General features: G+C 46.8%; 2 protein-coding genes across 2 annotated transcripts; one reads left to right on the top strand and one right to left on the bottom strand.

Moving 5' to 3' along the window:
- Nucleotides 1-1,409: 1,409 nt before the first annotated feature.
- Nucleotides 1,410-7,257, top strand: serinc1 (serine incorporator 1). Its single transcript, XM_067242052.1, has 10 exons — nt 1,410-1,513; nt 2,739-2,900; nt 2,997-3,190; nt 3,322-3,401; nt 3,708-3,845; nt 4,156-4,325; nt 4,636-4,726; nt 5,255-5,396; nt 5,512-5,736; nt 5,977-7,257. The coding sequence occupies exons 1-10, from the start codon at nt 1,475-1,477 to the stop codon at nt 6,113-6,115; spliced, it is 1,380 nt and encodes a 459-aa protein (XP_067098153.1). The 5' UTR covers nt 1,410-1,474; the 3' UTR covers nt 6,116-7,257.
- A 93-nt stretch (nt 7,258-7,350) lies between these two features.
- On the bottom strand, nt 7,351-12,803 carry hsf2 (heat shock transcription factor 2). Its single transcript, XM_067241572.1, has 10 exons — nt 12,671-12,803; nt 12,103-12,211; nt 11,692-11,819; nt 11,435-11,559; nt 10,788-10,863; nt 10,468-10,608; nt 10,015-10,127; nt 9,445-9,783; nt 8,967-9,069; nt 7,351-8,529 (listed from the first exon to the last, which is right to left on the bottom strand). Exons 1-10 carry the CDS (start codon nt 12,761-12,763, stop codon nt 8,110-8,112), a joined length of 1,647 nt encoding a protein of 548 aa, XP_067097673.1. The 5' UTR covers nt 12,764-12,803; the 3' UTR covers nt 7,351-8,109.
- Nucleotides 12,804-15,016: the final 2,213 nt, after the last annotated feature.

Below are 15,016 nucleotides of genomic sequence, written 5' to 3'. Positions count from 1 at the left end.
AGAGATAAAAACAATCACCTTGGTTTAATTACATCCGTAGAGACAGAGACCAACTCTCTCCAGTAATTACGTCATCATAGTCTGGAACACACCGATGAAACACACAGCTTACCCCAAGCAAGCTATAGATAGAACCAAATCAATGGTGCCATTTGAATTCCCTCGCTTATTAGAAGTGATGTACAAGTGCTCCTTTGTTCCCATGATCTTTGTCAAAAAATAAAGCTAGTTATCAATCATGGCTTTATCTTCCATAGATCATTGTTCCCACAGATTGTGGTGTATCCTCTCTGTTACTCTAGTTACAACTAAATGACCCCATTCAGGGGACAGCTAAGTGCCACACAATTGTTCCATTCAGAAAATAAGTGACAACATAAGTCATTTCAAGCAAAGTCAAGAGTCAATTTTGAAAGACACTGGTCTCCTATTGGTCCAAACCAAAAAGATCTATCTTGATAGATTTATTTCCATCACAGTGGAAAGGAACTTGAGATGGGTCCCACCACACCTGCCCATACTTAAACGTCGCCGTACGAAGGTTGACCTTGAGGGAATAAGGTCAGGAGCTGACATTATCACTTTCCTTGGGTGTTCAGTTTTACGTTTCCATAATTCTGCCTTTTTCAACTCCACAAGGATGCAAGGGGGGAGCAACATTTTGGAACGGGATGGAGTCAAGTAGGAGGAGATCCACCAAGTTTGATGTGAAACAAGTACAAGAGCAGCTGAATAGGATTAAGATGCGGCCAAGATCTATTCTTGGCCAGATGGTAGAGATGACCTTGTGGTGGTGGTTGGCAGGTGTCTGGGGTGTTATCACTCCCAGACAGGGGTGTCTGTTGTCTGCCTGGCTCTCGTTGCACTCACAAACCCCCTCTGGATGCTGAGATACCCTGCTGTCTGTCGGCTTGTGAGTGAGTCAGAGGTCAACTGATCCTTTAGCTAGGGCCAGAGGTTAACACACTTTCTCACAGCACATATCAACACAGCAGGTGCTTGGTTGTGGGGTGGTAGACAGACAAAATTACCAATGATTACAGCATTTGTCTTTTGGTAGCCTTTTGTTATAGCAAACCGTTTATTATATAGATACCTGTTGAGCTATGTTTACCCACATAAAAACACACACACACACACTCGCACACACAAACACACACACACACACACACACACACACACACACACACACACACACACACACACACACACACACACACACACGGGCATACAAACCCTTACAGACAAGAGAATATCAGAATAGAACATTTCTAGTTGTATTTTCTAACTGATCTAAGTTGGCCCTGAACAAAAATGTTATGCATCAAGTAAAGCATGTAAATTATGTTGGCAGGAAGGGAGTCACAGAGAAGGAGGAGTTTCATTGGCAGAACGGAAGTGGCAGTCAGATTGTAAACAGACGGCCAGCATCCATCTTTTCCAGTAGAGAGGAGTATTATTTTAGCGAATCAACATGGGGGCAGTTCTTGGATTATGCTCCATGGCGAGTTGGGTAAGCCATTAATGTTCAATTGTCTATGAAAAAAGATATGTAACTAAATTATTTAGTGGCGGGTGATCAATAAATTCTTCCGACGATCGGTGTGGCAACCGCTAGTCTACTGTAGCTTTAGCTACAACAGCGTTTTGCGCAGCAACATTCAACAAAAGAGATCAAGGGTGGTTCCCTGTTCAGCTTTGATGGTGCAATGACTTGAAAATGTGTCATCTAAACAACCAGTATTAGCACAAGCTTTGTAGCTATTTCATTCGTACTATATCGTTCACAATATATGATATCACAAGCGTTGAACGATATGACTAAGTGTAAACTTGTCATATTGGTGACATTTCTGGGCCTCTCCTTTTGACCAACAGGCAAAGTGTCAGATCTGACATACGTCGAGAGCTTTTGCCTGACCTTGTTTTCATTTGCAATATTTTAAGACTTGAGTTAATGAAACAACCCGCTAGCTATCTACCTTTGCTTTATGTTATGGATGTAGAGCCGTGACTGACAATATTAACTATTAGCATGATAGCTGTGTAGCTAGCCAGATGGTTGTCTATATTTCCAGATATAGGCCTACCCAAACGTTAGCTAATAGTGTTTTCAGTGTTTGATCGTTTGCTGTCAATGTGTTTACAGTAGTGCTCTGCTAAATTGCGACACCGTTAGCTCTACCTTCCAAAACAGATTACATATCAGACAGCTGCAGCACGTGATATTATTTTCGTAGCTTGCATTTCGTAACATTGATTATGACGAACTGGAATAGATTACTTTACACGTTTTTTGTTTATATACAGGCCTAGCCTAGACTGGTTCATAATGTTAGTGTGATTGTTTATTGAATGACTTTAAATGAAATGAAGTCATGAAATGAAAATGTGTGTGGTCATCATAGATACCGTGATGACTGTCTATTTTCACTTCTGATGACGCATGGCCAAACAGAAAGTCCTAGCAGTGATGACCATAGGCCTAGACTCGCTGTATTCTTAGCACGGATTTGGGCCTCCCGTGATCTTACCCAGCTAAAACCTTTAAAGTAATGTAAGGTCAAGTTTAAGACCAGCGGTAAAGTTGCACGCTTATAATTGTAACCGTTGTTGACTACATCACCGTCCACTGCACCGTCTATTTTCAGCCTCCTGTTCCTTCCTTTCACCCGGTAAAGGTGCAAATGATTGTTGCTGCAAAATAATGTTTTCGCTACTTTATGCCCCGGACACAGATCCCCTGTCTATGTGGTAGCGCCCCCTGTCTGCTGTGCAGGTGTTGCCCCAGCGGAAACAACTCCACGGTGACCCGGCTCATCTATGCCTTCTTCATGCTGATGGGGGTGGGCATCGCCTGCATCATGCTCATGCCTGGCATGGAGAGCCAGCTCAAGAAGGTAGGCCTCCAGACAGCCTGGGACCAGAAAGAGAGACACATACCTATCAGGCTCATTTTTCCCCAGGAGGACTAACTCTGTTCCTTCCTTCTGCAGATCCCAGGGTTCTGTGAGGGGGGGATGGGGACGTCCCTTCCTGGAGTGGAAGGGCATGTGAATTGTGATGTCCTCGTCGGCTACAAGGCTGTGTACCGTGTGTGCTTCGGTATGGCCATGTTCTATCTCCTCTTCTCCCTCCTCATGGTGAAGGTCAAGAGCAGCCAAGACCCACGAGCAGCCCTCCACAACGGGTACGGGTCAGGTGACCACACCTGGATCTTCTAGCAGGATTTCTAGCAGGCTTTTGTGTTGGTTTCCCAATAATAGGAAAACACGATTCTGTATCATAGTTCTGGATCGATGTTCTTCCTTCTGTTTCCAGATTTTGGTTCTTCAAGTTTACTGCAGCCACCGCCATCTCCATTGGTGCATTCTTCATTCCTGATGGAGCTTTCACTACAGGTGAGAACACGTTAACACTCAGTCTGCCGAGTTTAGGTGTGCTTGTTTACTGTCACAGTGCTGCCCTACTTGGGAATGACATAGTCTAAGGAGGTAACTGTAACCAAAGGTGGCTGAGCGGTTAGGGAATCGGGCTAGTAATCTGAAGGTTGCCAGTTCGATTCCTGGCTGTGCCAAATGACGTTGTGTCCTTGGGCAAGGCACTTCACCCTGCTTGCCTCAGGGGAATGTCCCTGTACTTACTGTAAGTCGCTCTGGATAAGAGTGTCTGCTAAATGACTAAATGTAAATGTTTCATTCCACCAGTGTGGTTCTACATTGGCATGTCCGGAGCCTTCTGCTTCATCCTGATCCAGCTGGTCCTGCTGATCGATTTTGCCCACTCCTGGAACGAGGCCTGGGTGGAGAAGATGGAGGAGGGTAACTCGCGCTGCTGGTATGCAGGTAACCCCCATCTGGACTGGTAGTGCTATGACTACATTGCTTGTGAAAGAGCTATATGAATAAAGCTCGATTTGGTTTGATTAGCACAACAGACATGGTCATCCATGGAGGAGATCGGAGGGGAGGGGGGTGTGGAATGATGGAGGAGATGGTCTGCTAATGTTATGCTTTTGTTTCTGGCCGACATTTCTCGTTTTGTTACATGAACCTTTCTCTGTCTCCCTCCACCGTTTCCTATCTCCCCTCTCCCCACCCCCCTTCTCTCTCCCCACCTGTTCTCCTCTTCCTCTTCCCCTCTTCCTCTCCCCAGCTCTGCTGTCAGCCACAGCAGTGAACTATGTCCTGTCTCTGGTGTCCCTGGTCATGTTCTACATCTACTACACCCACGCTGATGGCTGTACTGAGAACAAGGTGTTCATCAGTGTCAACATGCTGCTGTGTGTGGGCTCGTCCGTCCTCTCGATCCTGCCGCAGATCCAGGTAAACCACGACACCAGCACATGTTACCACAGACCACCTGACTGAACACGGCCTTTGTATTGATTGAGGTTAAACGCTACGTGGAGTGCGGTTGTGTATAGAACAGGCATCACACACTCTCTGACTAGTCACATCACCCGTGTGTGTGTGAGTGTGAGTGAGTTTCCCAAGGGGACGTGCGCACATTGGAGGAATGACTTCACACTGTGCCGTCCATGTGGTGCCTGACGCACTGCAGTACACCGACAACACTCACATCCATCTGCTTTCTGCTACCCCTCCTTCCTGCCCCCCCCAAAACCCTGTGCAGGAGTCTCAGCCCAGGTCCGGTCTGCTGCAGTCCTCCCTGGTCACCCTCTACACCATGTACCTCACCTGGTCAGCCATGACCAACGAGCCTGGTAAGACTCCGACACACCACATGAGGATCACTGATCAAACTGTCCTCCAGCGAGGCTGTCCTCCAGCGAGGCTGTCCTCCAGCGAGGCTGTCCTCCAGCGAGGCTGTCCTCCAGCGAGGCTGTCCTCCAGCGAGGCTGTCCTCCAGTGAGGCTGTCCTCCAGCGAGGCTGTCCTCCAGCTAGAGGGAAGGGCTCTCCAAGGCTCTTTACTCTGTTAGGAGCTACAGTATCTTGATAAAGCTTCAGCCATGTCCTCCCCCCTTTTAAACCTTTAGATCTTGTAGAGGTCAAAGAGAATAGGATTGGTTAAAGCAATGTGCTGGCAGTTCTAACCAGCCAATCAGAGTGGTGTGCTTTTACCACATGATCTATCACTTTTGAGGTCTCCACAAGTTCAGTTGGAAAATAACCAGCTGTGTTATCCCTGTGTTGTAGAACACACAGGTCCGTGATAAGAACATTCTGTGATCTCAACTCTTTTGGTGGTTGATATTTGTCTGTCTGTGGACTGTCTGTTTGTCTCTCACAGACAGGAATTGCAACCCGAGTCTGCTGGGCATCATCGGGCTGAACAGCACAAGCCCGGCCGGCCAGGACCACGTGGTGCAGTGGTGGGACGCCCAGGGCATTGTGGGATTGATCCTCTTCCTGATGTGTGTCCTCTACTCCAGGTGAGGAGAGGGCCACTTCCCCTTTCAGTCGCACATCCCAAACAGTCTCTCTCTCATAAGCACACACCGCTAACCGACATATACTCACGTGTTCACCCCCTCCACTTCCCCCTAGCATCCGTAACTCGTCCAATGCCCAGGTGAACAAGCTCACTCTGAACACTGACGAGTCTGCCCTGATTGAGGACGGGCTGCACCCAGAGAACTTTGAGGAGGGCGACGGCCAGAACAGAGCTGTGGACAACGAGAAGGACGGGGTCACCTACAGCTACTCCTTCTTCCACTTCATGCTCTTCCTGGCCTCCCTCTACATCATGATGACCCTCACCAACTGGTACAGGTGGGTGTCTGTCTGGTCCTGGCCGGTGGTTCTCCTGTCAGGCTGTACATGGACCTGTAGCTGTTATGCCACCTTTCTTTGATGACTCACCCCAGACGTCTGGCTTCTGCTGACAGCACATGCTCAAAGGTCGCTCGATGTGTTGGAAGGTGTTCTTCCTGTGTGTTCCTGTCTTTTCGACCACTTCTCTGTGTTTGTTTATCCGTGTCCTCCTATCTCCCCCCCCCCCCCCCCCCCCAGCCCTGATGCCAAGTACGAGACGATGACCAGCCGCTGGCCGTCGGTGTGGGTGAAGATCACCTCCAGCTGGATCTGCATCGCCCTCTATGTGTGGACCCTGGTGGCTCCCCTGGTCCTCGTCAACCGAGACTTCGACTGAGGGACGACCTCCATCACCCCCCACCCCCCCCATCTCAATTGAATCTAGTATGACCCGGGGCCTGTTCAGGGAGGAGGAGGGTTCTGGAATGTTAGATAGGCGCGTGTTCTACGGATCAGTGTTTCTGCCTTTGGAAATAGGAACACGTTGAGTTTAGGCTGTGCTTTAGAAGGTGATGATTCCATTCGTTGTGGAACACTTTGCATCTCTGAACAAGCCTCTGGCACTCATCACCATCACCCACTAACTCCCAGTCATTGTGAATACTCAGCCTAGTGTTTGGTGAATGTTCCTTGCTGCCATTGTAAATAGTGTATGTTCATTCCCCCCAGTAGTGACTTTCACCAAGTTACTTCTGCAGTCTTATTTTTTGTCTTTTAACAAAACTGCATGCGATTGATTTTTGTACTTGGGTGTTAAGATTATGTAACACGTGTTTGAAGATGTGTTTGCAAAGTTGGCAATTTGCAGTGTTGGGCTTCTATGTTGTTGGTAAGAGGATAGGGCTTATAGGATGGACAGGAAGCTGAGTGGTGGAGCCTAATCTCTCCCTTCTCTAATTGGTTGAGGGATCGACAAATTCAGGAAGAGCCATGTGTGTATTAAAATGTAAAAAACACACATCATAATATCACTTTAAAAGCTTCAATTTCAGTCATGTGTCCATGCTAGTTTATAGCTGTGAAGTTCAGGATTTCCGATTGAACCTAGATATTTTAGTTTGTGAGGGCATGATCAGTTTAATGGAAAGTAGCATTTGCATGATCTAGTATTATCTGCCATCTTGTATCCTCGCTTTGCTGTGGCCCTTCCCTTTGAAGAACTTCAATCCAAACCCGATATCTCTTTCCTTTTTTGCAAATTGCACATCTTAGCAGTGGCTGTAGGTCAACTACTTGACTTCCAAGTTGCGTATGTTGTTTTTAGGATTTGCACTGGAGTTTTTATCGTAAAAAAAATTCATAAAAATACTGACGTTTAAACAGCAGATAAGTTATTTCGTAGCTGCTTGAATATTGCTGCGATGTGTTTTCAGTGTTTCTAGCAGACTGATCAGCGACGTGTTCAAACCCGGCTTTTACTTTCGTGTTGTGTTCTTGCCTTTTGTCATGTAAGTGCATCGAATAAAGATTAAAAGGCAACCACTTGGTGCCGTCTCTTATTTCTCCTCTTCTGTCTCTTCCCTGCTCTACAACGACTACCCTAGAAGGAGCACAGGGCACGGACAATTTCATAACTAAACATGTTTTATTGCCAAGCCTATAAACTGACAAGAAGCTCACAGAGGCTGAATCACACCAGTGTAATGATACAAGTGAACTTACACACACCAGTACGTTACACAACAGTAGCTGGAATTGTGGAGACAGTTTATAGATAAATACAGTGGGAGATACAATGCAAGCACTTCTGTTCTCGTAGAATAAGGACAGCTCCACGGCTCCACAGTCTTCCTTAACATATATGACCAGGTGCAGAAAATCAAGACCTCAAAAGAAACACTTCTTTAGAAGAGATAATGGAACACAAAGACAACCAATGATCATTATCAACACCTCTCCTAGGTAGTCACAGCTCTACTTTTCACCGTGGAAGCACATTTAACTACACTGGCGGAGGGATACTGGACCGCCAACTGAAAGGATGGAATAAGTGGTTCTGTACCTTCCACTTGTCAGTGTGTATGTTGTATGTGTTATTGTATGATTGTTGTGTGTGTGCAAAGAGGGAATAGAAATGTAGGTTATGTACCAAAGTAAGATACAAGCAAACGGTAAATCATCATTTTGACGAGTATATACAAGGTTCAGTCCTTTCTTCTCCTCTTCCGTCGACTCTTCTTCCTCACCAGCACTATCTCCAGGGGCTGCTACCCTGGGCACTGACCAAGCCACGTCCAGGCCTTCAACACACGTCAGTGAAGGAACTTCCTCGTCCAGGACCAGGCCCCGCCTTCCCCTGTTTCCTCACCCACCCCAAGGCTCCTCATTGGCTTACACATCCAGCTGGGTGGGGTCTGTGCCAGCCCCCTGGGGGGGGAGTTCACACAGGTAGAAGAGCGTGGCCTCACTGGCCTCAGCCTCCGTCAGGGGCTCCAGGCGGATGAGGGAGCTGCGGGGCGGGCTGGATGTGTCCAGGATGGGCTCCAGCAGGTCTGTGGAGGGCTGCTCCTCCAGGGGGGAGGTTGAAGGGTCGGAGAGGAGGGGCTGGGCCAGCAGGCTATCTGACTCCAGCTCCAGCTGGCCCGCCAGGCAGGGGAGGGCGTCTGCATCGGAGGGCAGGGGGGCGCAGCCGTCCAGGAAGGCCATCAGGGGGCAGGAGGTGTACTGGATCAGCTGCTTGTCGGCTGGTGTCTCCTCTGTGTTGTGTGCTCTGGCTAGCTGCTCTAGGGTCCCTTTAGAGACGTCGGTCTCCTGGCAGAGAGAAACACACACAGCCCGGAGTTAGAAACACCGCTCTCCTGGAGAGAACCCCAAACACGGTCAGTTGAACTGGGCAGATACACGAGACTCCCAGATCTACACATGAAAGGGTTGGTTAAGTAGAGGGGCGTGGGGGTTGGAGCTGAGTCACTGCTACAGCGGGGTGGTTGGGGAGGGGGGGGGGCTGTTTGACAGCACTCACTTCTGTGGGGGAGCAGAAGCAGCCATCATGCAAACTCGTTGGACAATTAGAACTGAAAATCTGAGAAGAAAATACAGGGAGAGGACAGAGGAGGAACTAAATAACCGACTAAGAACACATAACTCCCCTGTAGGCGGTACACGTACTCAACGTGTATATAAAGTTAGTACAAATAAGAGATAGCATGTGTGAAAGTAATGTTGGGGACTGTGATGGTTGAAGGTACCTCCAGCAGGTCTGGGTCAATGCTGAACTGTTTTCCATAAAGCAAGGCTTGAAAGTCCTCTAGACTACAGTCAATGCTGTCCAGGTAGTCCATGAGCTCCACCCTGCAGAACCACAGAAGAAGAGACATCACAGACAGGAAATGGAAAGACTCCTCAGCGACAACAATTAAAAACACTTCGGTGAAATGTCACCGGTTGTCACAGAGATTTATTCCAAAGAGGCCTCTTGGGCAATCAGGTACTATCTAAAACATTGCTCTCCAGCCCTGCCTCTTGACTAACTCTCCATGTAGCATCACCAAGCGGACACTACCATAGGAGGATAGTAGGACAGCACTGTTCAGGAGCCTTTGCTGGCTGGATAAAGGACCATTGTCTACTCATGTGCACCACCCCCTATAGGCAGAGGCTCCACACGGCCTAGAGTTGTGGACCGCAAAGCCTAGTAGTGGTCGTGTCCACGCCACGCAGACTTACTTCCCCAGCAGGTTGATGTTCTGGGAGATGGCTCCGCTCTCGTTCAGAATGGAGTCCATCATCTTGACCGGGTCCTCCAGGCTCAGGGCCGACGGCTTGTTCAGCTGCAGGGCACTACTGGTGGGCAGACTGCCGCCCGCCTGCTCTCTGGAGGAGGAGGCGGCGGTGTCCTCCTCTGGACCCAGACCTCCTCCGGTGTAGCAGAAGTCGGTCTGCAGGGCCGTCTCCTCCGAGTTGGTACCGGCTCCGTTGCTGAGGAGGTCCACGTCTGCCTGGGTGTCTGCGTCTGGGAGGAGGACCACCCCGCCGTCAAAGTCCACCTCGATAATCTCCACATCCCTGGAACAGAGGGCAGTTTCAGTTGCTCTCATTCGATGGCACCTGCCGTTAAAACTAGAACAGCGTCTGAAGAAAGCCGAGAGAGGAGAGGCCAGAAGCAGAAAAGTCCGCCCTGTGTCCAGTCCTGTTATTCCTCTGATAGCTGATGTGCTGTCTGGGAGGATGTGAAAAGGGATGCATTTCACCACAGCAGTCCCATACACAGAAGAACCTAAATCCCCTCCCTCCTACCCTTGATCCAGAACTCTGGACGTCTCCTCGGCAACCTCCGCGTCCTCGTCTGTGACATCACATATGATGACATCGTCTGTAATCTCGGAGCCGTTGATGCCGTTGACGGAGGACTGCAACAGCAAGGTCAAGTACGTTAAATCAGAGCGCGGCATATGCAGTACAACATCTGCTATTAAAGAAATACCCACAGAACCCCAGACTGGCACACGTTACATAAGATTACACGCAACCTGCTGGACAGAAGAGTAAAACTCAACTAGAACTAAATAAATAATTGTAACCAGGTAGTTTGGGGTTGTTATGACAATGTATTTGCTCTCTGGTGATCCGAATGCATACGCAAGAACAGAGATGCCCCCCACAGCAGTTCCAAAAGACATGCCGCCGATCACTCTGATCATGGCATAAACACAGGAAGTGTTATAATAACAGTGAGACCAGGTGAGCTACCTTGTTGAGGTCCATGTCCTCCTCATAGATCTGGTGGATGTATTTGGGCTTCTTCCCGTTGGTGCTCATCAGGAGAGGCCTCTTGCGCTTCAGGTTTAAAAAGCGGTTGTTCTGAACCAGGGTGACGATGAACTGGATCAACTGTAAAACACAGGTTCAAGTTCCAGTTACAATGCATTGGTCATTTGTGGTCATATAACTTTGTCTTCATAGAATTTCAGCTTTCTCACTAACAAACAACGTGCCACACTCACACACCAAGAAACGCACATGAAGATAAACACGTGCAGAAAGGGTTAAGAAGCAAAACACACATTTACCTTCTTGATGAGCTGCTGTTGATGCAAGTGTTTCTGTCTCAGGTCAGATATCTCCCTCCACAGAGATTCATTCTCCCTGGAGGAACACGGCTCACCATCACCACAACTCACAACCACCTTCACCGCAACTCACCATCACAGACACCACTAGCAATGGGGTTTCTCTAGCATTCCTTATTAAGTTAAGTTGAACTCATTTGCACAACTAAAAACATTAAATCTGCTCCTCAATGTCAAGGTAATTTGTGCAAGAAAGACAAGCTGAACACAGCTTACGTTTTCCTTCTTGCATAATTAACTCTAGTGGTCGGGATTCAAGTTTAAGTTACCACCAATCCCGATCCTTGTCAAACGCCCTGATCCTTAAAATAGAAACACGCCGCCAAAATAGGTGTGGTGTAGGAAGGTCACAGGTGTCATGACCATCCTCGTAAGAGGCTCTTCCTCCCTCCCTGGTTTGATTAGGGTTCTCTGACCGACCACCTTTCAAACACGGGCTTCTTAAGCCACACACACCACCACGCAAGCGTCCAAGCTAGCACTTCCATGAGATGGCCGGGGAGCATTAACACTGAGGAGAGAGTTTCGCCAACTGAGCTCAGATACGCTGGAAGCACGACCCCTGACCCTCCACTTCTGAACCCTACCTCTTCAGGGTGGCCAGTCTGGAGTCAATGCTCTCCTGCTTCCCCTGGACGTTCTGCATGTTGGCCAGGATCTTGGCCAGGTCCTCCTGCCTGGTCTTCCCATCCTCTGGCCTTGAGTTAGACACCTGGAGGAGGTGTTGGTGGTAAAAGGTTGGTGGGGGGGGGGGGAGAGAAGGGAGGGGAAGTAAACAAAAGCGTGTGTCATAAGGAACAGAAGGACCGCCCGCTTGCCTGCTTCCTCATCCTGGTGTTCTCACCTTGCGCTTGATGTTCTCCAGCAGGTCGTCTTGACCATGTTTGAAGTAGGGGTGCTGGAACTCCACTGGCCCATCTCGCTCCAGCTTCACAATGCCTGTGTCAATGTGCATCACCTTACGGAATCCATCTGAAATCACAGAAGTATAGATGGGTGAACACGCACAGGGCTTTATTTAGGTTTTTAGATTTCAAACGGTATGTATTAATATAACACTTACAAGAAATGTTCACAATAAGACTTTGAATTATTTATTTGGAAATTAAAATTTAGGACCAACACATAGCCTTAGAGTAAGCTGCTAGGAAACTGCCCCCTCTTAAACACACAAACACAACTGCGGCCATTCAGACTGGTCCTTAGGGATGGTGCATTCCAGTGGAACAGTTAAGCAGGGTTATTTTAAACTTACACATATTCAGCTGTCTTACAAAGCTGGCCATGTTATTGTGCTTAAAGAACTTTGGAAGGATTTCCTTAGCGAAGCGCTGTTCATCCAGTACCAGGAAACTGTTGCCCTCCTTTAAGAAAACATGACAATATGATTCAGTTTCGTAGACAACTACGTTGTTTAATCAATAGCCTTAATGTCATACAAGAACTACTTGTTGAATTTGATGCTACTGAATGAACTGCCACTCAGTTGTAGTCAATTCTTTGTTGAATAGCGTTGGGGTAACTAATGTAAACAAATGCGATGGTTGAAGAACACAAGAGTGGCTAACTAAATAACGGTGTGCAGTGGGTTTAGCCATGGCCATAAATATCTTAACCAAACTGTGTTGGAATCCCACTGGTAGCTATTTAACAAACTAGCCAACTATCAAACTGAAATAACAGCTATCTAGCTAGCTAAAATATGTCCTATTTTGAATTACTGTATCGGGGAGGTGTGCGGTGCTGAGCTGGCTAACTTAACTAGCTCAAAACATGCTAGCTAGCTCGCTGGCCAAAAGGATAACAGGGACAGTTTTAGTTACCTGACTCCAACAAATAAATTCATTTGTATCAGCATCTTCAACCAGAGTCCAAAGCTTGGTAAGGAAGGCAGGGACATTGGAGTTCTGCTTCATTTTGAGATCGTACGTTTAGAACAAATACGCAATGTTTGCTATTTTCTGCAGGTGAAAGAAAGTCGATGTGTGAGGAAAAAACAACGTCGTAGTCGTAGTGCATGCAACTTCCTGTTTGCAGGGCCGATTTCGATTGGTCAAATATCAACTTACGTAAGATCCCTCACGTGTTGTCTCATGAAAACATACACACAAGGTGCATCGTAGTTTTTCTCTTTCAGAAATCACAGACAGCGAAACTCCGTTATGTGAAATTACGTTTTAACTTCTCCTGCTTTGTATCTGTCTTATTTGTGCAACTAGGGTATTACATTTTTGTTATTGATATCGGCATTTCATGAACTATCAAATTCTAAATTAATTATCACACGACTTATAAATAACGCTACTCAAACCAATACGTTTCTAATATAGCCTAGAAACTATGTTTTACTTGTTTAGATTTGATCACGGCCATCTCCACTAAAACACAAAACGTAATATGTAATTCTACCACTAGATGTCAGCCTTGGATCATGCCAAATCAAACCCGTGACGCTTGCTTGCCCCAACTCGGGTCCGGGTACCTAACACAGAATCAAAATGACTGGATAAAAATGTCTAGTTGACTTTTCATGTCTGGAATGTAATGCTTTTATACAAAATATTGTCATATAGGGTACATTGGTTATAATTAGGATAGTTAAATATTTTCTGTCCTTGTGTCAACCAATTATTTTAGGCCCATGCGGGGTCGGGGGAATGGAGGGAGGGGGGGGGGCAGACCAGTCAATAAAGTCTTAACACAGATCAAATCATTACAACGTTTGCTACTAATCTTAGGCACGAACTTAACATTAAGTCTTAAAATTCAGCTTCTTGTACCTAGGATACATTTTTGACCAGGACATAATGTGGAAGAAAAAGACAAAAGAAAAGAAGAAAAAATGAATCAATTGACTTTTATAGTCATTTGAGTGGAAAAAGCCATAAAGAAGGGTTCAGAGGTTAAGTAAAACCGTTTCCCTACTGACGGAAGAGGGCCACTGTGGACTACCTCCTGTAAGAGAGAGCAGAACTACAGGAGAGAGCTTACCACCGACGATCAGAGAGGCTGGGCTACTGAGAGGCCAGCCGGCAGTTGGCCAAACATGATAGACAATACAGAGCAAATGTGTGTCAGAGGGCACTGTGAACTTACACCGGGGGGAAAAGAGCTGCAAACTATCTGTTGTGATGTTGATTTTCTAAATCCACATTTATATTGGACTGTCCTTGAATGAAACACATTAGTTTTCTCCTAACCAGACGTGGAACTAGACTAGAACATGTTCTCTACACTTACAAATCATAGCTACCTGTCTTGCCCTTCACCTTGTTGAAGTAACCCTTACAACACTAATGTCCACCAACATGGTGTAGTTTTGTGTGTATGTGTGTGTGTATGTGTGCATCAGGGGCCCAGTTTTGGTTGAGAGATCCATAGTACCCACAGCGCATGTCTGTGCTAACATTGGAGGGTCGACATCATAACAAAACAAGGTTGACAAGTGCACTGCTAATTGGTAGAGACAGTAATATGACATCAAAAGACGTCACAGAAGCCTGATAAATGGCTGTAATTAGGGAAGTCTCTGAAGCTGGGAGATTACGGCAACGGAGAAATCACAGCAAATTAAAGCAAGTAAGGTGACGTTCAAGTTATGGTTTACAGTAGGGATGCAAAATCAGAGAGGATAGTCCTTTGTCTACAGAAGGAACATGCAAGGATTTCACGTGTCTGCATTAATACCAGTTTATTAGTAAAAAATTTTTTTGAATTGATTTAAAGGACAATATTTAATGATAGATTTGTAATCATGTATCATATCATACGTATCATAAAAGACATACATCAGTGTGGACTACCTCAAATACAGTTTTCCTAACTTAGGTCAGTGCAGTGATCACAATACAGGCTAGAATGGTTCTACAAGGGTTCTGAGGTAGTTCCAGAATTTAGTTTTGATGTGGTTATGGAGTGGTTGCAGTGTGGTTCAGGTGTGTTAGTTATGTTTCTAGATTGTTGCAATAGGTTTCAGACATTAACAGGTTTCTCCTTCTCCTGTGCTTGGGCTTCTGTTAAGGCGGACTGAGGCACTGCAATAGTTCAAAACATTCCATTCTAATATCCATGCCCTGGACTAAGGGAATGGAGCGGAGGACAGGAGGAGAGAGGGGGGGGGGGGGGGGGAGTAGCTCAGGTAGTGGCTGCGAGGCTGCAAACTATCTCTC

Source organism: Osmerus mordax, chromosome 8, assembly GCF_038355195.1.
Source record: "Osmerus mordax isolate fOsmMor3 chromosome 8, fOsmMor3.pri, whole genome shotgun sequence".
Classification (NCBI taxonomy): Eukaryota; Metazoa; Chordata; class Actinopteri; order Osmeriformes; family Osmeridae; genus Osmerus; species Osmerus mordax.
This window is presented reverse-complemented; position numbering and strand designations above follow the sequence as displayed.

Coding starts and splice junctions, on each gene's coding strand:
- serinc1 (XM_067242052.1), top strand. CDS start 1,475: ATGGGGGCAGTTCTTGGATTATGCTCCATGGCGAGTTGG. Junction 4,326..4,635: donor CGATCCTGCCGCAGATCCAG/GTAAACCACGAC, acceptor AACCCTGTGCAG/GAGTCTCAGCCCAGGTCCGG. Junction 5,737..5,976: donor ACCCTCACCAACTGGTACAG/GTGGGTGTCTGT, acceptor CCCCCCCCCCAG/CCCTGATGCCAAGTACGAGA.
- hsf2 (XM_067241572.1), bottom strand. CDS start 12,763: ATGAAGCAGAACTCCAATGTCCCTGCCTTCCTTACCAAGCTTTGGACT. Junction 9,784..10,014: donor TCCAGAGTTCTGGATCAAGG/GTAGGAGGGAGG, acceptor CCTCTGTTCCAG/GGATGTGGAGATTATCGAGG. Junction 8,530..8,966: donor TTGACCCAGACCTGCTGGAG/GTACCTTCAACC, acceptor TCTCTCTGCCAG/GAGACCGACGTCTCTAAAGG.